Source organism: Arvicanthis niloticus, chromosome 3, assembly GCF_011762505.2.
Source record: "Arvicanthis niloticus isolate mArvNil1 chromosome 3, mArvNil1.pat.X, whole genome shotgun sequence".
Taxonomy (NCBI): Eukaryota; Metazoa; Chordata; class Mammalia; order Rodentia; family Muridae; genus Arvicanthis; species Arvicanthis niloticus.
Window position 1 is genome coordinate 53,441,014 of NC_047660.1, and position 21,581 is coordinate 53,462,594.

The following is a 21,581-nucleotide window of genomic DNA, read 5'->3' on the forward strand; positions in this document are numbered from 1 at the left end:
TTTGTCTATCTAAGCCAATGGTTCTCAACCTTTCTAATACTCCGACCATTTAATACAGTTCTTCATGTTGTGGTGACCCCACCCCCCCCCAACCATAAAACTATTTTCATTGCTAATTTGTAACTGTAATTTTGCTATCATTATGAATCATGATGTAAATATCTAATATGCAGAATATCTGATATGTGATGCCCAAAGGGGTCATGACCAGCAAATTGAGAACTACTGGTCTAAGTAATGTAAAAACTCCTGACCTTCTAGGTATCTCTGAATTTTTTTGATGCCCTTATCGCTTCCAGTAAGGTGAAAGATACTAACAGACAAAGCAGACAGCTCATTCTTTCTTTTTGTTTTGCTTTTTAATCTCCATGTGTGAAGTGTGTGCATGCACTCACGTGTGTGTAGGAGTTGTTGTTTGTGTGCCATAACACATGAGTGGGTGTCAATCCTCACCTTGTTTGAGGCTAGATCTCTTGGTTCCTGATATATACACTAGGCTATCCACTCCTGTCTTCAGATGGGCATGACCACATCCAGATGTGGGTTCTGGGCATTCAAACTCTGGCCCTTTTGCTTAGATATCAAGTACTTTACCACTGGAGAGGGCTCGTTCTTAAGGCTCAGAAGCATTGTCTGTTTACTTTCCCCCAAGAATTTCTGTGACTTTAGCTTCTCTAAGAATGCCCCTTTCCACGTGACCATCATGAGAAATAATGTCCTTTGGATGTGCCAGTTTGGCCAGCTGAAAACTAGTATCTTCTACCAAGAGTAGTGGTGCCTACTAGTATTATGAATTTCAGGCCAGCCTGGGCTTTTGAATGAAGCCTTGCCTCAAGGAAAAAACAGAGAGAGAGAGAGAGAGAGAGAGAGAGAGAGAGAGACAGAGACAGAGACAGAGACAGAGACAGAGACAGACAGAGACAGAGACAGAGACAGACAGAGACAGAGACAGAGACAGAGAAACAGACAGAGACAGAGATAGAGACAGAGAAACAGACAAACAGAGAGATAGAAACAGACAAAGAGGCAGGCATTTTCTGTTTCTTGGCTGTCCATTTATTTGAATAAGTTATTTGTGTTTTTCTACCAATTTTAAGGGTTTTGAATAAACAAAGAAAATAATCTTCTGTGTGTTCTAAATTTTCTTTCTTTTAAAAATTATTTTTAATTTTTATTTACTTGTCTTATGCGTTTGAGTGTGTTTTGTGTACCTACAGAGGTGGAAGAGGGTGTCAGGGGCCCTGGAGCTGGATGTCTGGGTGGTTGTCAGCTGCTTGTCATGAGTTCTGTGATCCAAACTTGAATTAAGAAGAGCAGCAAGTGCTTATAACCCCGAGCCATAGCTTCAGCCCCCTTTCCAGCAAGCTGTCATTTATTTGTTTTTTCCTTTGGTTGTGGACTCTTTTTCAAATTTTTATGCAAGTCAATGTGTTTATCTTTTCCTTTAGTCTCTGGGCTTCCTGTTTTGTTTGAGAATTTCTTCCTTCTGCTCAAAGCTATTCCGCACATTCTCATTCCACTTCTACTGTGTTATTACTGTATTTCCATATATCTAACCAAAATGAAATATTTTAATCTGGCTCTTTGTGTATGAGTGTGTATGGTGGGAGTTGGGGTGGGGATGAGGGAGTGGACTAGTTTTATTTATTCTAGACTAGTCACCTAATATGTAACATTATTATCAGAGAAACTGTTGTTGTCACTTTTCCATTTGCTATGGTAAAATACTCTGCCAAAAGCAACTTAAGGGAGAAAGGGCTTGCTTTGCTCACAGCTTGAGGGTATGGTCTATTGTGTGGTGAAGTCACAGCAACGGCAACTTAAAGCAATTTTATATCCCCAGTCATGAAGCAGAGAGCTAAAGGCCAGGGCTCAAGCTCGCTCGATTTTTTATTTAACATAATATTTTTATTGCTTTTTGGGAATCTTATGTTGGTCGTGTACCTCAATCATACTTCCCTGTCCTCCCGGTATCTGCCCTCCCTTCCCATGGCATGAACACACACACAGAAGGAGAAGGAGGATAGGGAGGAGGAGAAGGAAGAAGAGGAAGAGGAGGAAGAGAAATGAAGTCAATTTTGTGTTGTCCATAAACTCACTAAAGCATTGTGTAAACTCCTAGTGTCCAGCCTTTCCAGAGGAACTGAGTGATTCTCTGCCCGTGCCCCCCCATCCCAGGGTTTTGTTTATTTGTTGTTAGTTTTGTTTTGTTTTTAAAATTCTCCTTGATGGTTTCCTCTCTAGGATATTACTTTGGGGAGGTAGGGGTTGTCACAAAAGCCTTTTGGCTTCGTTTCCTCAATTGTGTGTCCACAGTCATTGATAGCTTTCTTGAGCTTCACAGTCAGTGGAAGCACGGATGTTAGATTTCCATGTGGCTTCTGGCAGCAGCACAGACCATGAACATCCACTTGTCTCCAGCTTCAGAACGAATCTGACCTAACCTGACCTCTGCCTTGTCTCTGTTTTTGTGTGCGTGTGTGTGTGTGTGTGTGTGTGTGTGTGTATGTGTGTGTGTGTGTGTGTGCACGCGCGAGCACGCGTGCATGCGTGTGTGCATGTGTGTGTGTGTGTAATACATTGTTTTAATTTCCTTTAAAATGTTTTTTTAGTTCTTCCATATGGAATTGTTGTATGAATTTAAAAATGTCATTGCCCAGTTGAAAAAGAGATAATTGTAATTACACTTAGTCTACACTTTATTTTGGAGATAGTTACATTTTTATAACCTCCTCTCTTATTTAGGGGTGATGTTTTCCATGCACAGCTCAGGACAGACCACACCAGACCAAACAGTTCCAAGTGAGGTTTATTCAGGAGATAGGGCAAAGGTGGGGGCAAGAAGAAGAGGAAGGAGAGAGAGAGGTCAGGGGCCCTGCCTATTTATATGGGTGGTGACGTAGCCTCTCTCAGGTAAAGGTAGGAGGTAGCCAGGTGGATTCTGGGAATGTATGGCAGTTGCCTTGGCAACTATGTGGGGCGTCACCTAGATGTTATGTCACTGGGTTTAAAGTCTGATACCAACAAGGTGTATAATATATCTGCAAGAATCTTAAATTATTATTGTTATTATTTGCTTTTAGTTAACAGACTAGAGATCTTTATGGCATTTTTACACTCTCAGGCCTTTGTCCAGCACATCCGTGGCGTCTTACATACCCATTAGTGCACACACAGTGTGATCAGATACCTTGAGCCGAACTGGCCACACTCACATAACTTTAAACACAACATTTTTAATATTTGTTCCACCTTACTGTACTTATTGTTAGTCTTTTACTATGTGAGCTAAGCTTTATCATAAGTCTATGTTTAGGAACGAACATAGTATACCTGTGGTTTGTGTTGTCAACGGTTTCAGGCATCCACAGAGGATCTGGGGACTCATTCCCTGAGCATGGGGGTGGGGTGGGGGGCGCAGCTAGATGTGCATCCTGTTGGTTCTCTGCAGAACTCTGAGTAGCATCCATTGACAGTGTTCATTGCACAAGTCAGAGGCTGTGGGTATGCAAACACTGCTGTTTGGTAATCAGGAGGAAAGGAGAGACTTCTGACCGGTGAAGCTTCCTTGTCAGGTAGCAGGAAAAGTGGAAATGCTGCCAGAGCACCCCTCCCCAGTGTAGGGTGGGGTGTGTGTGTGCAAGAGAGGGGTGAGCACTGGGGACATGGTGAACCAGAGGTGGCCGAGGAGCACAGAAGCTTGCCGGAAAACTGAGGATAGATTTTTGCCTCAAGCAGAAGAAATCTGGAGCCTGTTGAACTCCCTGAAAGACTTGAAAGCAGGGACTTCGAAATACTTCTCAGGGCGCTGCCCCCCCCCCCCCAGGCGCTGGTCCCATTTTCCCCCACCCCATCTTCATAAATCCCTTGCACATCTGCCATCATGCTCATATTTCTCCCTGGAGAGTTCTTTTACCTTTAGCCATCTCCTTTGATTTTCAATGCAGGCATGGCCTCTGTGTGTGTGTGTGTGTGTGTGTGTGTGTGTGTGTGTGTGTGTGTGTGTGTACATACACTTCATCCTCTGCCTCCCACAGCTAGAGTGAAAATGGTACCAAACACTTCCCCCACCCTCTCTAGCTACTGTAAGCCTCTGCTCTCGCCTCTGGTCTTTCACCATTTCCCGATGACTTTGATGCTTCATCTCTGGTGGGAGGCGTTCCAGCTAACCAGGAAGCACCTCTCTAGTTGTGGGTAGAAAGTGGTCACTCAAAGGCTGGTGTAGACTCTATTAGACCCCACGTTTCCCTCTTGCTTTGTGACAAGGCTCTATTCATGCCAAGTTTCCTTTTTCTCACTCTGGACCACACAGATCTTCAGCTCCTACTCTCTGCTCACTCCTCATCACCCACAAAGCTGAGTTCTCCTCCCCAGAGTTCTTTTGGAGCATAGAATATCTTCTGCATCCGAAGGGCTGACCCTTGTCTTTCTGTGCTCACCCAGGGTCCATCTGCAACTAGATGCATCAGCTCTCGGGGTAATGAGGGTCCTTGTATGATAAGAACAATATCCAGGATGTAAATATCCTCAGACCCAGAAAGGCCCTGGGAGAGGTTCTCTGCTCCCTCATGCAAGGGTGAGGCCATCCCCCTACCAGATACAGAAAACATGGATAAAATGAAGGGCTCCTTTGAAAACTCATTCCATCCACAAATATCTAAGCACATTCCACAATACTTTAACAAGTATTGGATTTAACCTGTCCAGGTTCAAATCCCACCATTCCCACTTTACTAGCAAGCTAAATATACCATAGTTAAGCCTTTCCATGCTTATTTAATCTCTGTCTGAAAAACTGGAGACAATGGTGGTGTTTACTTCACAGGATTGCTGAGTGTGAGGTCCGTCTTGTCAATTCGACAGGACCTAGAATCATCTAGGAATCAAACTTCTGTGAGTGTCTGTAAGGGTGCTTCCAGAGAGGTTTAACTGAGGTCAGAAGAATCACCTTTAATGTGAATGGCACCATTCCAGGGCCTGGGACCCTGGATGGAACAAAAAGGGAAAGAAAGAGAAGCTGGGCTAAACACCAGCATCCGGTGCTTCTCCCTGCTTCTGGATGGTTGACACAATGCTTACATGTGATGTGATGTGATGCCTCCAATGACCAGATACCTCGCCTTCCAGTGGCCACAACTGGAGAAGCCACTGCTCTTTACCTCTCTGTGGTAAACCCAACCCAGGAGCCCGAACAAACCCCCCTTTCTCCTTAAACTGTTTTACCTCTATTTTGTCACAGCAACAAGGAATTAACTAATATGGACGGTTAAACAAGTCAGTAAATGGGCAACCACCAAGATGAGCTGATGGATATGAATGTCTACTTGGTGCTTCCAAAGAAGTGCCCAGGATACAGGCTCTGATTCTCAGAAACCCAGACTCATGCGGCAGACTTAGTGCCCGGGCCTCCCTTCCTCCAGGTAGTGTGAGTTTCTGCTGATATAGTTGGGGGTACACATTTAGCAAACTGTGAACTTCCCAGGGCAAGGGCAAGCAGACTTCAGGCAACAGAGCTTTGCTCTCCCTGGTCTGCAGGATGAATAGCAGTCTCTTCCTTCCCATACCTCCCCCAGCCCCCCTCAGAGCTTTACTCCAGCCTTAACTGAGGGAGACATGCAGGGGCAGAGGCGACAGCAGGGCTGTTAGTAATCAGAGTGTTACAGGGGTGGGTGTGAGTCCGGAGGCAGTAAAGAACAGCAACTGGACACATGTTAAAAATAGAGCAAAAAAAAAAAAAAAAAAAAAAAAAAAAAAAAAAAAAAAAAAAAAAAAAAAAAAAGGAAAAGCCCCCAACCCCACCCACCAAGGATGAGAGTGAAGTAGTAAGCTGAGGGAAATACCCCAAAAGTGTTGGACCAGGAGATCATTTACACAACACAATTTCTCCCTGTGTCGGGGATGCCCAGATGGTGGTCAGGGGATGGGGGGATGGGGGGGTGGAGGGATAGGGGGGATAGGGGTGTGAGGAATGGGGGGGGGGGGCAGCTCTCCTCCACCAATTGGCTTCCTTAGTGTTAATCTTGATGTTACCACCAGTCTCCATGGTCTCCAGTCTCCATTCTTCAGCCAGGAGGCCAGGCTGGGTCGTCCCTGCTCTGGAGTTCCTGCTCTTCGCTGTCAATAATGTACGGCACATGTCTGTGCTGTTGCTTAACCGCTGGCTTTCTGGTCCTTACTCATGAGTGTTCCTCGACTTCTCCCAGAACTTAGGGCAGAATCTGGAAGTTGGGAGGTGACCTGACAGACCCGTTGGATGTGTGATTAACATAGGCTCCCTTAATGCAAAATGGCACACCAAGGGGGTTTTATGACAAGAGTCGACTTCATGTCTGAGGTGGTTTTCCCTCTAGCGTCCTTTACACCAGTGGCCCAGTCACATGTAGCAGGGCCCAGTTCTCCCTTGCAGACAAGAAATTCAACATTGCTGAGCTGGGCAGTGGCAGGACAATAGTAAGCAAGAAGTGTCAACTAGAGTCGACCCGACCCAGGGAAGAGGAGGTTTGCAGTGCAGAGGTGTAAGGATGTGGAGAGCACAGACCAGAGCACAACCAACAGTTGGCAGAAGGCTGATGCCCAAGAATTCTTGCTCCTCCCGGTGTCTCTGCTTTATAGATGGGGAAGGGAACTATGCAGGGCTCAAATCCAGGGTCCCAGTCTCCGCCCATCACAATGGTAACCACTCTATCCCCCGGGGTGGCGAACCCTCCCGCGCACCCATCGCCACGCACCAGGGGCACAAAGGGCCCCGGGAGCGGCAGTTTTGAAAATATCAAGGAAGTTGATCTGGGCCGGGGCCCAAGCGGTGACGACGAGGGAGGGCGGGAGGCGGAGGGAGGGATGCGCGCGAGGCCAGGACTGCGGGCGCGGGGCAACACAGCTCGCCGGGCTCCGGCGGGCAGCGTGGCGTCCCCAGCCTGCGACCCCCGGGATCTTCCTTCTGCTACGCCGCCTGAGCAGTGGCACAGCGCCGCATGTGTCCCCACGCAAGCCCCAGACCCGCGGGCCGCACCTAGGGGCGGCGGTCCGTGCCTGGGGACGACCCCGGCTTCCCGCTCCATCCAAGGCTACTCGAGCACCGCGGGGCCCTGCAGAGGCCCGCGCAGAAGGGACCATGAAAGGTAAGCAGACTCCCTGAGAGCATAGAGAACACCCATCCTTCCTCCCAAGACCCGGGCCGGGCCGGGGCACCCCGGCGCCTGGGCTGCAGGAGAGCTGAAAGTCCCCAGAGCTAGGGTAGATATTGCAGGTCAGAGCTCCTGCCCTTTTTTTTTTTTTCTTTTCTTTAAACCATCTCTGAAGAGGTAGTGAGGAGGAAGGGGTTGGGGTGGGAGGGGGGCAGGAAGAGCCCTAAGTCCTGGGAAAGAGTAAAGAGGGAAAGAGAAGAGAGGAATGGTGAACCATCACACAGGGCCCTTGCAACGCCAGCCTCACCGCCATTGCTCACCCCTCAAAACAAACTTAAAGTCCAGAGAAGATTCTGATCCGGTTCCCCAGTGAGCACTTAAGGATGCTTGGTGTGGATAGCAGCTGAGGTTCCATGCCAGAGGCTCCCGCAGACCATACCCCGGTGTAAGCTGCATCTCTTCCACCAACTCTGTCCCCTTCCCCTCAAGACAATCATAACAATCAGAGCACCACTGAGTCCTTCCTTCCCTTCCTCACGTCTGAACCCTGTCTGACACTCCCTGATCTCTGACTTGGGAACAGAGCAACTGAACAATCCCTGAGGACCAGACAGACTTGGAATGGAAGTAAAAACCCTTCTTGATTCCAAGCTGCTCCTCCTGGGTCCTGGAGAGCTCCCTTCCAGGTCATGAGGTTTGGGGTACTCTCTCTGGTGCCTTTTGGTAACACTCCCCTAGCCGCCCAGGGGATGCTTGGGTTCCTACAGGGAGAATGAACGTCACCACCTAAGAACTTCCTAAGAAGACCTTTGGGATGGTGTTCAGGGCTCCACATATTCTTTTGTGTTGCTGAGAAGGGATTTTTGTGACAGGAGATCAGGACCCACTTGCCAAGCCTACTTCAACTGGAACAGTGATAATTTGTCTCTTTGGTATCCAAGGATTGGGTATTCAAGAAGAAAGGGCCTCACAGACAAATCTCTGACACGGTCCACGTGCTGCATGTTCAGTACTCCCATAGGACCCACACTTGGTCCCATGATGGTGCCACTGATGGTATCTTGAAATGCATAATGTTTTAAACAAGGATTCTTCCCTCCGCCTCTTTCATTTCGCATTGAGTCCCAGGAATTCCGTAGCTAGTAAAAATGGAATAACAACCTGTTACAACTCATTGCCAGCCAAAGGGTCTAGAGCCCTGGCTCTGTCCTCCCTCTGGTTCAGAAGAGACCAACGCCTTTCTGTTTCCTTCCCTCTGGCTTCTGGCACCTTCTGCCCATGCTTTCCGATGACCTTGCAGGGTCCAAGGTTGACCAGGGTGAACCAAGCAGTTAAAACCAGCCCTGGGGTGTTCCCTTGGCAGATGAGAAGGAGCCTCGCCCATGGGTCCCTGCTTCTAGCTGCTGGATCCCTGAAGTTCTGTCCTCCTGTCTGTAGTCCTGGGACAGGCCATTTCTTGAACCTACAGAGGACACATATGATTGTAGTTCACAGGGCCACAGGCTGCCCTGAACCTTGCAGATGATGCTAAGATGCTACACTTTTCAGAGTGCTTTGACTGATCCCACTGCAGATAAAATACAAAGAGGCAAAGGTGGGCCTGGAAGCCTGAGCTGGGGACAAGAGCTCGTGCGGATGGACAGGTCTTAGGATGTCCCCAAGACAGAACGGAGGCAATTATGGCTCCTGCCTGCTCACTCCTGCTCTTTCCCATCTTGCTGCTTCCCCCAGATTCCAGGAAAACTTCCCTCCACAAACCTCAGGGTAGCTCTTCAGAAAACCCCAGTGATTTCCTGTGCTACCCCAGGACCTCAAGGAGTGGCAGAGCTGCTGGGGAGAAAATGATGGACTCCCAGCATGCCCCTCTCCCCAGCAGTCAGAAAGGGCCTCCACCATCTCCTAAGATGGAAAGAGCAGGGTAGATCAGAACAGCAAATATTCAGCCTTTGGGATCTTCAGAGGGAAGCTTTTTCTCACGGGAGTGTGAAAAGCATGGTGCCCCTCAGCCCTGAGGGGGAGGAGGGTACACTTTCCAAAGAGGCCCTTCCCCAAGGGAGGCTGGCTTTTCTGGCTCCTCCAAGGCCTCACCAATCTTCCAATTACATCTGCTGGCAAACAAAACACAGTTCCCTGCTCAAGGCAAACAGTGATGTGATGTTTTGTGGAGAGAGGGAGCAATGTTGAGGATAGAATTTAAACCAGAAGACAGGCCTGTTGGGCACCCCAGTGTCAGGTCCCTGCTCTGGCCGTCAAGATGTTTCTGCTGAGGGTGGATGGAGAGGGGGCCCCTGCCTGACAGTGGCTGGCTGGGCCTCCCAGCTGGCACCTGGCCTCTCTCACACATAAGCCTAGGAGCAAAACAGCTGCCACCAGTCTCTTGGTGACAAGCCCACCTCAGAGTTTCCCACTGACTTGTGAGCCATTAACAGCCACCTGTGACAGGGCTTAAAAGGAAAGCTCTCCCAGAGTCTCCAGAAGTAGCCTGGCTGGCAGTAAAGGTGGAAACAAGCCACCAAATCTGCAACCCACATGAGTTCACCAGTTCTGGTTCTGTCATTTCCATCTCTGGAATCTCCATGCTCCTCACTAGTGCTCCCTGAGGACGGGGAGCTGTGGGCCCCAGTACCACTTGGTGAGCAGACGTGCTGTGCTGAATGGTGGTGGGAAGTATGTGTTTGGTGTGGATCTCTGTCCCTCAGAGCCAGGCTCCACCACTCCCCAGTACTAGAGGAGCAAGCCATTCCCCCAAACTGAGAGAGGATCGGGGAAACACAGAGCAAGGGCAGGCAGGGAGGGAATAAGGCTGCAAAAACTCAGTCTGTGTGGCTGGAGAGACAGTTCAGCCATTAAGAATGATGGCTGCTCTTCCAGAGTACCAGGGTTTGATTCCTACCACCACATGGTGACTCACAGCTGTCTGTAACTCCATGTCCAGGACATTTGATGCCCTCTTCTGTCCACTGCATGTACCAAGCACATACATGGTGCACAGGCCTACACGTGGGCTGCTTTGTCTACATGTGTAACATGAAAGAAAAATAAATTAGTAAAACAAAAACACAGTCCTGTGATTGGCATTGGATTTTGGCCAAAAGGCTGAGAACTGATCTGCACTGTGGAGGCCACTCCTCAGCTAGCCTTGGAAAAGGTTGTTTATTCATGAAGCTGCAGGCTGTACCCTCTATCCCCAGACCTCTAGACTCAGAAAGGAGCTAGGGTCAAAAACAAGGAGCAAACTGCCCAAAGGTGAAAAGAGTCACCAACTGATTCAGGAGCCACAGAGATCAGCTCAAAACCATCACAGAGTGTTATTACCCTGCTATCCATCTGGGCTAACTTTAAGGCCAAAAGACTCACATCTCTGAGCTAGTTAGTGAAAGAGGAAAAAGCATGCTGCTTTACAATGGGTGCTGAGGGATAGCTTGGCAGTTTCCATGACCCATAGCTGGTCTGGGTGTTAGAATTGTCATCCAGGGTGTTCTGAAAAGCACTGAACTCTTGCATATATTCCATCTGTATTCAGTTATGTTGTGCCCTCTGTGTGTATGTGTGTGTGTGCATGTGTGTATGTGTATGTGTGTGTGCATGTGTGCATGTGCATTCTGTATGCATGTGTGTATGTGTGTGTGGTATGTATGTGTGCATATGTATGTGTTATGTGTGTGTATGTGTCATGTGTGTATGTGTGTATGTGTTGTGTGTGTCATGTATGTGTGTGTATGTGTGAGTGGTGTGTATGTGTGTGGTGTGTATGTGTGTGTGCATGTGTGTATGTGTGTGTATGTATGTGTGCATGTTTATATGTGTGTGTTGTGCATGTGTGTGTATACGTATGTGTGCATGTGTGTATGTGTGTGTTGTGTGTGTAAATGTGTGTATGTCTTTATGTGTGTATGTGTGTGCATGCATGCACATGTGTTGAGGTCATCACAGTCTAGCACAGATCGGCTTCACCACTGCACTCCACAGCCTCAGTCTCCTCATCAAATAGCCTAGATGATGCCTCAGAGAGGTATCAGAATATGGGGTTTCAGAAACACTTCTCTCTGTCCATTTCCTAGCACTCAAGAGAGCTTTCAATACATTTATTGTATATGTGTTAACCTTCAACACACGCCAAGCTGAGAACTCTTAAATCAAGAATCATGTCATAGTATTCTCAGAACTGAGTCCAAGAAACTGGTAAAAATGCATGCTTTTATTTAGTGAACAATGTATTGACCCAATGTTAGATGCCAGGGTTCCTGGAGAACCTGAGGGGCTTGTCAGAAAAAGATGCATTTGACAGGCCTCACTAGGCTCGTCCTCTTACAACTGGATCCTATATTGGGAAATCTCTACTGTTAGAGGTCAAGAAGAAGCAAACTTATGATAGAGCCTCAAGGCACGGTTTAGAACACAGGCAAAGAAGTAGGCATGGAGGTAAGTGGAGGAAGCGATGGGAGTTGAGGGGATCAGTAAGGCTCTAAGGAGGCTGGGCTGTGATGTAATCATTTACTGGGACCAGTCACAGGCTCTAGCCTTTTATTACCCGATCAGAGATTATTTGGGAACATTCCTTACAGCACATTGGTTAATTCAATGTCTGTGTCCAGACTGCAACCTGATCTTGGGGCACAGAACTCAGTATCTGAATACACATTGCACAAGACCTACCCCATCAGGGCTGCATTGAGGAGAATGAAGGTGCAGAGGCCTCGGTGTGAGAGTGTCAGGAGGCGCAGCTAAGCTGGGCCTGAAGAGATGGCCAGCAGGAATTGGAAGACAGAGGGACAGACGGAAAGGGGAAAGAGTGGGAACAAGGTGATAGAGGAAGCGTGGGAGATCCTGTCAAAGGTGTGAAGAAGCATCCAGAAGACTTGGATAGTTCATAAATTCAAAAATTTCAGAAGGGAGAAGGGAAATGCAGCACTTAGGAAATCCAACACCCCAGAGCTGACAGGTAGCCAGACATGCTGGACATACCCCATAAAATTTTGTATGTGCATATCAGCCTTTCTCCCCATACAGATCAGAAGATGCTATATTACTGTATTACTCTGCTTTGCACAGTTTTGATATTTTTACATTGTAAACTTTATTTGGAGGGGTGGTGAGCAGTGTGGTTTATAGTTCTGCATTGCACAGCTCACATGTAGAGGGCAGAGGAGGAATCCCAGGAATTCATTCTCTTTTGCCATCAGATGGGTTCCAGAGATTTAACTCGGGATTATCAGAATTGGCAGCCAGTGCCTTTACCCACTGAGCCATCTCACCAGCTCTATATGTAGTTAAATTAACAAAAGGTAATGGGAGGTGGGTGGGCTCATGATAGAACTTGTGCTTGACATTTGTAAAACTTTGGATTCAATCTCCAAAGTTAAATTATTTTTAAAGATTTTTTTTTAAGGATACAAAATGGGGGTGGGGGCTGGGGAGTTAGCTCAGTAGAAGAGTGCTTACTTAGAAAGGGCAGGACCCTGGGTTCCATTCTCAGCTCCTGAGGTGGGATGTGTGTGTGTGTGGGGGGGGATAGAAGATGAATACATTTTCCCCCAGGTAATAAACATAAATCTACATTTTTCATTGTTTGTAATGTTCTACAGTATAATTCTACAATAATTTAATCAAACTCTTATTCAAAGGTATTTGAGGTCATCTACATTTCTACTTAGGTTTATATATTTATTTATATATTTATAGCATACCGCAGTCAACTCTATGGTCACTTTTGCTGGCTGAGTAGTTACCCTCTTAGGAAAGTTCCTAGAAAGGACACACAGTCAAAGGGGATGCTCATTTGTATACGGCTAACTGAACACTGTCTGCTCTAAATACACATGGTTCCCTCCCTCCTGTTCACTTGTGCTTGCTTGAGTGACATACAGATGTTTTAAGGGAGCCAGTGAAAGATAAAGGGGTTGCAATTCAAGGGTCTTTTCAGAACTTCTGCTGTCTGGGGTGGGGAAGTCTTCCACAGCACAGAGAAAAACCGGCTGAGCACTGACAGCGTCCCCAGGAGAGAGCTGTGGTCTCTCTGACCCTGTGCAAAGCTGCTGGATGGGAAGAGAGCAGGTGAACAGGATTAGTGTGGTGGAGATGGGGAAAGCAGGGGGACAGGGTGCAAAGAGAGAAGCTGGAGGTCACTCAAGCAGGAAGGGCAATCATGCTCCAGAGAGCCTGCAGCAGACTGAGCTGTAGCTAGCCTGGAGCTTGAGCCCTGCAGATTTCAACTAAGAAGCTTCAAGCTCAGTGTAGCTCCTTTCACAGGCATGGCAGAGTGTGAAGGAGTAACCCAGCCCAGTGCCGGTATTATTCAGAACATCGTTCTCCAACAAGGGGCACCTCTGAGTCCCCACTCCATAGGAATAATCAATGCATGTTTTTCCAGATTTACCGGAAGTTCTGAGGTCAAGTCAGTCTGAGAAACACAAAATTAAACACTCATTTAAATGCCGTTCTTTTTCCCTCAAGACTTTTTGAAATATTTACTAAGAGGTTTTTTTTTTTCCTCCCACAAAGGATGTTTTGGAACCATGTTCTGTGGACACACTTTGTAAAAAGGATTTCTTGAAAGTTGGAAATTAGCCCTGAGGGTGATGGGGGTTGGGACGTGGTAATAGATGACAGCTGCGATTGCATTTGGGAAAATAACACTCCCCAGAGTGGCTGCTACCCTTAATCTATGTCAGAGTGTGCCTAGTGCTAGTGCTAGTCACCTTCTCCACGCTGCACCATCCCTGGCACACAGAGGGTACCGACACTGTGTTACACACAAGACAAGGGGACTCTGATAAGGACAGTGTCACAGGAAAGGCAGCAGGGACTTTGAGAAGTGGGAAATGGTAGCGTTTCACAGACCAGAGAGGCAACGAGAAACATACAGACTGCTGGCTCCCATTTCTCCGATCCCACTACATTCTTGGGGCTTCAGAGAGTGGAGGAGGAGCTGTTTGTGCTTATGAGACAAGAGCTGCGGGGGGGAGGGGGGGAATGGGAACGGCTGTAGTGTGTTCCTCAAACAGAACTGACGGCACCATGAGGAGCTGCTTAGCAATGGGGTAGACATTTAAGGTTCTCAGAGGGTTGGAGCTAGGCTAGGCTAGGTTAGGGTTAAGATTACAGTGAAAATCGTCGTTACCCAAAAATGCCCATAGTGGGTAACAAGGGAGGGTGAGTACACTGTTGAGAGAAAGGAAGACTTAAGATAAAGATCCTACACAACTTCTACAGTCACCGAGAACACAACGAGCACTCACAGAGGGAGGGTCCGGAGGGAGGAGGCAGGGACAGACAAGGCAAGGAGTACATAGTAGCAACAACAGAGGCAACTGCAGGAGTGGAATGGCTGTCAGTGCTAACATGCTGAGCTGAGTACGAAGATCTGAACAAGAGGCCTGGCTTCCTCTGAGCTGAGAAGGACAGAAGATTCCCACCAGGCTTCAGAGGAACCCACAAAGCCATGGAGAGGGGCAGTAGCAGGAGGCTTTTAAAGAAAACAACCCTGAGATCTTAATTATAGCATTCCCTAACCTTAAACTATAGCCATCCTTAAACTTTAAACATAGCATTGGCTCCTGAGAAGGCTCTCTAGATCTTTATATTTTTTTTTCCTGTCCCAATTGGCTGTTTGGAAAACCCACTATGAACTCTGCTGAAGATAATTATCGCAATATGTCCCTTGGAGTGCTCAAAGAAAGACCTTTTATTCCATTCCTCGAATCTTCCCCTTCTGACTCCTGTCGAAGAATGCAGTCTCAGGAGGAGGAGGAGGAGGGGGAGGGGGAAGAAGAAAAGGAGGAAGAAGAGGAGGGAGAGGAGGAAGAGGAGGAGAAGGAAGAGAAGGAAGAAGAGGAAGAGGAGGAAGAGGGGGAAGGGAAGATAACTCAAAAACACATTTCCTGGTCAGTGATGGTAGCTGAGTTAGCATATGGTTAGCAAAGTTGTTTTCTACCCAAAGAAGGAAGAAGAAAAGGTTGAACCAGGCTCAACCCCAAGAAAGTCAGCAGCTACTGCAACCAGGTGCCAAGACATGCACCTAGCAACCCAATGTTCTACCTGGCTCTTCCAAGCAAAAGCTTAAAACCAAGGAATCCTGTCCTCTCTGGCTTTCCCTCTGACACTTAGTTGGAGATTACACCCTCAGGTCCCAGCTGAACAGAAGCCTTTTCAACCTGCAGTGTTTGCTGTTATGTTTTAAAGCTGGCTTGCAACGTTGGCCTTTAAAGGTTGTTTGACGTTTTTTCCTTTTTTTTCCAAGCATGTGGCCTGCAATGTGGGCCACATGAAGAGTGGCACCTGGCTCGTCTTCTCAAGCTAAAAGCTCTCCATGGTCACAGCTCAGATCCCTGTGGCCTCAGGACAAGGGAAGCAGTGACTGGCTCCCAGAACCTTGGATGCTGGCCCCTTCACGATTCCCAGAGCACCTTGCTGTCCTAGGTGTCCCTTAGAGGGGCTTCATGAAAAATTTAGATGTATCTTGTATGATCCAGTGTCCTCTTCCAAGCCCAGCCCCAATTTTAGATGCTGAAAGCGGCAAGAGAGGAAAAGAGAAAGCACATACAGACCTGCAATACAGACTCCTTCCAGAGATTAGCCTGCTCCAGACACCTCTGTCCAATCAGAACAAGGCTCTCCTTGCTGTTCCAGATGCCCAACAACTTTTACATTTTACAGTGAGGTCACCCTAACTTTGGGCAAATCCAAAGTCCCAAATGTCACATATATTCATGTCCCCACCCTGCCCACTCCATCCAAACAGGAATCCTTCGGGTATAAAGAAAAGAATGCCATATCTGACTAGCTTTGTGGAAGGGAAGGAAGCCTCACCTGAACTCTGCTGCCTCCTTCGGCCTTCCTCCTCTCCTTCCATTTCCTGGCAGTTCAAGCCTCAAAGCCCCCACCCCTAATATATCTCTGCTGCTTTAAGCTCCTGCAAACCCCGTGTGTCAACACTCTCTTGGCCATAGACAATACCAAGGATAAAACAGATTGAAACCATATTTTAAATGATTGCTCTTCATTTGTTTTTAAATTAAAATGAGCTCATGGTTAAAACAGTAGAAAACAATCAGGCCTTCACCAAAAGTCCACAAGCTACTTACCTTTTCTGGCACCCAATACAGCATCAGATCTGGACTGACAGCAGCCCAGGGGAAGGTGGACTGACCTGAAGGTGATACCTTGCTGGGAGTTCTGATGGGTAAACAGTTGGCAGGCCTGGGTGGAAGGATCCTATCCCAGCTCTCCTGGCAACTCTGTAGATGGTACATGTGCGCTGGGGTCTGGCTCCAGACTCTTGGACTCTAAGAAGCCATTACTACTACCCTTGGTCTTTGTAATGATAGAACAGTGACTCTGACTTGTAAGCCCCCTTCTGAGAGCTATATCCCCCACAACACTGAGTCAGCATGCCCCAGAAGGCTAGGAAAATGGGGAGATGAAGGAGAACTCTTCCCCTGCCCCAGGAGAGCCTGTCTGGCTCAGCACCAGGGCTGTGTCCTGGTCCCCATCTAATTCCCATTCATCTTCTCACCAGACTTAACTCTCCCTCCCAGCTTTGCTCACTCTCCATCTGTATGTTCATCTGGTCTCCAACCAGAACCAAGTTCAATGAGACATAAACACATCGACTTCTACTTAACAAAAGGCTTGGCTTGAGGGAGCCCCACAAATGCTTTGGATTATGTTCTCATTAAAGTGCGAGAAGCTAACTTGGCAAGCTGCCGAGGCGGTCCAGATATAGGCCAATCAGAGTCCCCCAGGGCAGGACTCTACGCTGGACAGCAGGAAGTCAGGGGATTAGGAAAATGAGAAACCCTCTTTGGGGCCTGGGGAGGACTATGAGTTACAGAGCTGACATGTCATCACGGGGAAGAGGGCCAACACTCAGGAATCACTGGTCTAAAGAGGACTGGGCTCTGGGCAGGCAGTTGTCCTTCTCCATGGGCCAATTCCGTGCAGTTCTGGAAAGCGGTGGTCCTTATTGACTCCCTTTGTCAATGGCAAGCAATTTAAGGGGCTCTCACCAGGGGAGCAAGGGTGTGGCAAAGCAGCTATGGGAGGGGTGTTTGCTGAAGGCTGGTGTCAGCCAGGCTTCATTTAAATCATCCCAGATTCCTTGCAAAGGCTATAAACAGTGGAGTGATGAAATTGCCTTTGGAGCCAAAACAGGGAGGAGGCCCTGTCCCAAGGGAGGGCCAAGAAGCACCACTAAAGAGTGGGGAGAAATGAGGAGCATGGACAGGAAGGAAGGGATGTCTCTCTGAGGGGCTCAACTGAAGTCTGAAGATCCCAGCAGCCCCAGCATGCAGTTCTGCAGAGCTCCTGGGGATGAGCGTTCTTCACTAACTGCTGAGGTTTCCATTTCGACAAGCACAGAACGGTCCAAAGAATTCTAATCCACCTAGCTTGAAGCTTTTGGGAAAGAGATCATCACCCTGTAAAGTGCCCAGGCAAAGCAATCCTTGTAAACAGCTGGCAGATTGATGGAGGGATGGCAGACTGAGTTGCAAAGCAGGGCTGGAAAGGCTGATATGCATGTAAAAAGATGTGCTGCACCTCACACACCAGCAGCTGCTCCCTGTCTCCCTCTCCCACTCGGCTCTTCTTTACCGTGCTTACCAGCAGACAGACAGACAGACAGACACACACACACACACACACACAATTTCCCCATCCATCTGTCAAATCCAGAGACTAACTTCTCTAATTTCTTGCACCATATTCTTCTCAGGCTACTTTTATGGATCCATCAGGACAGTGGAGATAGGAGTGATTTTAAGCCCTAATATTTTCTCATCTTCAGCATCTCTCAACTCATAATTCCTCTGGAGGTAGGACTCTGAATCCTGGGAGTCATAAGATCCTCAGAAGTGTTCAGGTGTGGCTGTAGAACCACTTACCAGAAAGCATAATGAAAACTCATGGAAAGGTTTCAAAGCACTCCTCTCTGAGCCAGCCACTGTGCTAGACGCGGTGCCCGCTCCTAGAACTTTAGCTCTGGGCATGAGAGCTGGCTGCTGAGTTCCACAGAGGTGAATCCATGACTCTGGAGTACATACAGCAAGAGCCTTACTCCAGTGTCAGTGGAACTGTGACAGACCTGGGGGCTAAGCAGAGGGTCTTAATGGCAGCCCTGGGGACCCTCATCAGTTCCTTCCCTGATGAAGCCACTCAAGGTTGCCACTGCTTCTCAAGTGTTCTTGCCTACTGTCTTTGTTTTCTTTTCCTGTTGCTATGACAAATACTGACAAAAGTAACTTCAGAGAGAAAGTCTTTCTTTTGGCTTGCCCTTAGAGGTCCCGCCCATTGTGGCGAGGAAGTTCAGCCAGTGTGAGCTGGAATCAGCTAGCCATACTCATCCGCAGTCAGGAAGCAGACGGTAATGAATGCTTGCTCCTGCTCAACTCCCTTGTTCCATATATGCATTCCAGAATTGCAGCCAGGGAATGGTGCTGCCCACCACAGACAGGTTTTCCCACCTCAGGTAATTCTAATCAAGATGCTGTTCCCTAGACACGCCCAGAGGCCCACCCCCAGGTGATTGTAGATTCTGCTAAGTTGACATTGAACATTCAATGCTTGTCTCTTCTTTCTGCTCCCCTTGATCTTGTAGTTGCAGGAGAAATACCTCTTAGAACTGTGGAGAACTTTTGCTCCTCCCTCCCAATGGCAGTATGTGGGCCAGGGAGGGAAGATTTTTGAGTCCAGATCTTGGCTTTTCCACTTGTATTGTGTGTGCCGTTAGTAACATTCTTAAACGTCTTTGGCCCTCCGTCTATTTGACCATAAAAGTGATACTTGAGACTGTAAAATTTATACGATTGTCAAGATGATTGTGTTGAGGCCAGACCCAACACTTTGGCCACATTTCAAAAATGAAAAGGAAAGGAGTGGCCGCTTCCAGCACGTTTTGGGGGGCTTTAAACTTTAGGTGAAAGGTAAATGACAAACATCCTACCAAATGCATAGGTGGAGTTGAAAGAAAACAGAAATTTCCAGCAAAACAAGCTCAAAGAAGAGGAGTTCTTGGAGGAGGAACAAGAGGAGGAAGACGGGGGAAGGAAATGGGGGTGGCATTTAAACTGAGAGCTCAAAACAGGGGAAGGAAGACACAAATACAGGACTGAGTGACTGTATCCTGGGCATGGTCTGCAGTGTGTATGACAATGGGAACATGTGACTGTGAGTCCTACAAGGGGACAGCTAGGTCACTGCTCCCACAGCAAAGCCTCGACCACAGAAGCTGTCCCTCCCCAGCACTGCTGTCACTATGTCTCACCTTTGGACAGTCCAAAACCTTTCTGATTGGTACCTGGCCATACCTGTCAGGAAAGATTCTAACTTGTATCCCAGCTGGTTCCTCTACAAATAGGGAAGGAGAGGAAAAAGGGCCATGTGGCTGAGAGCTGGCCAGAGAACTCGGCATCTCCAGACCCCAGGTAGAGTCTCCAAGTGTGTGTGTGTGTGTGTGTGTGTGTGTGTGTGTGTGTGTGTGTGTGTTAGGCACAGAACCAGGGTCTCATACATGGTAAGTACTTTCTTTAGTCTTTAGGTCCAATGTCTCTTCACAGTAAGCCTTTCACCAACAATCTTTCAGAATACAAGATAAAATATAGGTGGTGGGGGGAATGGGGTAAGGGGATAAAATCTGAAATGTAAATATAATATCCAATAAAAAACAAAACAAAAAAAGCCCACTTTCCTCATTATTTTTCCAGGAAGAAAAAATGAAAGGGGTGGGGAGGGAGAACAGTTTTCCCGATAACAAGACACATCATTTTAGGTCTTATTTAAAAATAACCTGGTCCTGGACCCCTTCTCCTACGTGCTTCCTTTGACACCTTAGTGGGACTCCAGTGATGTACAGGAGGCAGAATGTACTCGTCCTTTATCTGCACACCTCTGGATTCCTGTTTCCTCCTCCCCAGCTAGGCTGGACACAGTCCTGGAGCCCATACAGTGCCAGTTTCAGAGTTGTACCTGAAGCAGCGAAGTTCTGCTTCTGCTTCATGTGTTGGACCAACCAACACATCCTTATTATGTCTCTTTGCTCCACACCCACTCCCAGGGGTCTGAGCAAAGCGCAGACTAGCCTGTGTGTCTTCCTAGCTTATGGGAGATTGGCACATCTCTTTACCAGATGGGTGGGATATCTCAGTAAATTGGCCTTCTAAATCTTACCTCTATCCCTCGTTTTTCAGCTTATATCAGATCACCTGGGGTTAAGGTGGACTGAATTGGACCTAGGGACTAGGTGGCCATGGAATGTGAACCTTGATGTCAGATGGAAAGCTGGAAAGGGAAGGATGTGGCTTGAGGACAGGTAGGGTCTGAGCCAACTGCTTCCATTGCAGTGAGATCAGCTGGCAGTGACAGGGATGTACTGTGTGTCACTGAAGAGGACCTGGTTGGTGAAGAAGAGGACATGCCATCCTTCTCATGCTCCCAAGAAGGTAAGTGATGGGGACCCCCTATCTCCTCTGTGAGCCAAGAGTTCTTGCCTTCATCTCTAGAGTGGTGAGCAGTGTGTCCACATATGTAGCTTCAGAATTCCTGGTCTCATTTTCCTACTGTCCCTTGGAGAGTGAATGGCGAAGCTGTGTATCTTGGGGCTATACAGTATGAATAAAACCAGCATTTGTCATAAGTGTCTCCTGGGCTCCACCCGAGCCCTGGCAGGAACCCATGCCATTTTCCCTAGCCACACACTGTGCCTAAGGTCTGTCCTCTGCTTTGTCGATTTACGCTGTTTCAGTTTCTGGTTGAACCAGGGCCTCTGTGGCGTTTGGTTACAGCTTGTGTTCTGTACCTTGACTAGATGCTGTACTCATCTGGGGGTGCCCCAGGCATGCCCTCAAAATTGTGGATTTATTCTAGTGTGCTGTGTGGACCAGGCACTAGGTTTTTAATTGCTGTTGGTACTCACCATTTGCAGCTAAGCTTCTTGGAGGACATCCTACATTCTCAGAGGGCACTGATCACCTCGCAGAGTTCCCAAAACACCTGCTTCCTCTTCCCTCCACGCAGCAACCTGACTGGTAGACTTTATCCTTGTTTGGTTTCCAAGAGAACCATAACTTATTTGCCCAGTTTGAAAACTTCTTACCAACTCCTAGCATTGTCTGGGGCTGCGGGGGTCCCCAGGAGTAAGACATTAAACCTTAAAACTGAACCTCTATGTAAAACATTATGACTTGCCCTACTGAGGAACTCTCATGGCAGGAGACTTTCAGTGCTGTAACTGAAAAGGTCATGGGCAAACGGGGTTGTAGTGAGCACACAATAAAGCATTGCATTGGGCAGGGCGTGCGCAGGCTGCTGGGATTGTGGGTAGGGCCACTGTAGAAAGAAAAGGTATCTTCTCTGTAGGCTGAATAAAGATACTGCCGAGAATGAATGACTGGTAAGGAGGAGTGGGGTAGTTTCTGTCTCCTCTATTCCAGAAAGTTCTAGGAACTCAGCCTAGGTGGCAGA

General features: G+C 47.8%; 1 protein-coding gene across 1 annotated transcript in view; it reads left to right on the forward strand.

Annotated features, from left to right (window-relative positions):
* Positions 1-6,847: 6,847 nt before the first annotated feature.
* Positions 6,848-21,581, forward strand: part of Scara3 (scavenger receptor class A member 3) — a 31,052-nt gene continuing 16,318 nt past the window's right edge. Inside the window, exons 1-2 of the mRNA XM_034497993.2 lie at positions 6,848-7,118; positions 20,462-20,560. Coding sequence (XP_034353884.1) covers positions 7,112-7,118; positions 20,462-20,560 — 106 coding nt within the window. The 5' untranslated portion in view covers positions 6,848-7,111. The remainder of the gene's footprint in view (positions 7,119-20,461; positions 20,561-21,581) is intronic.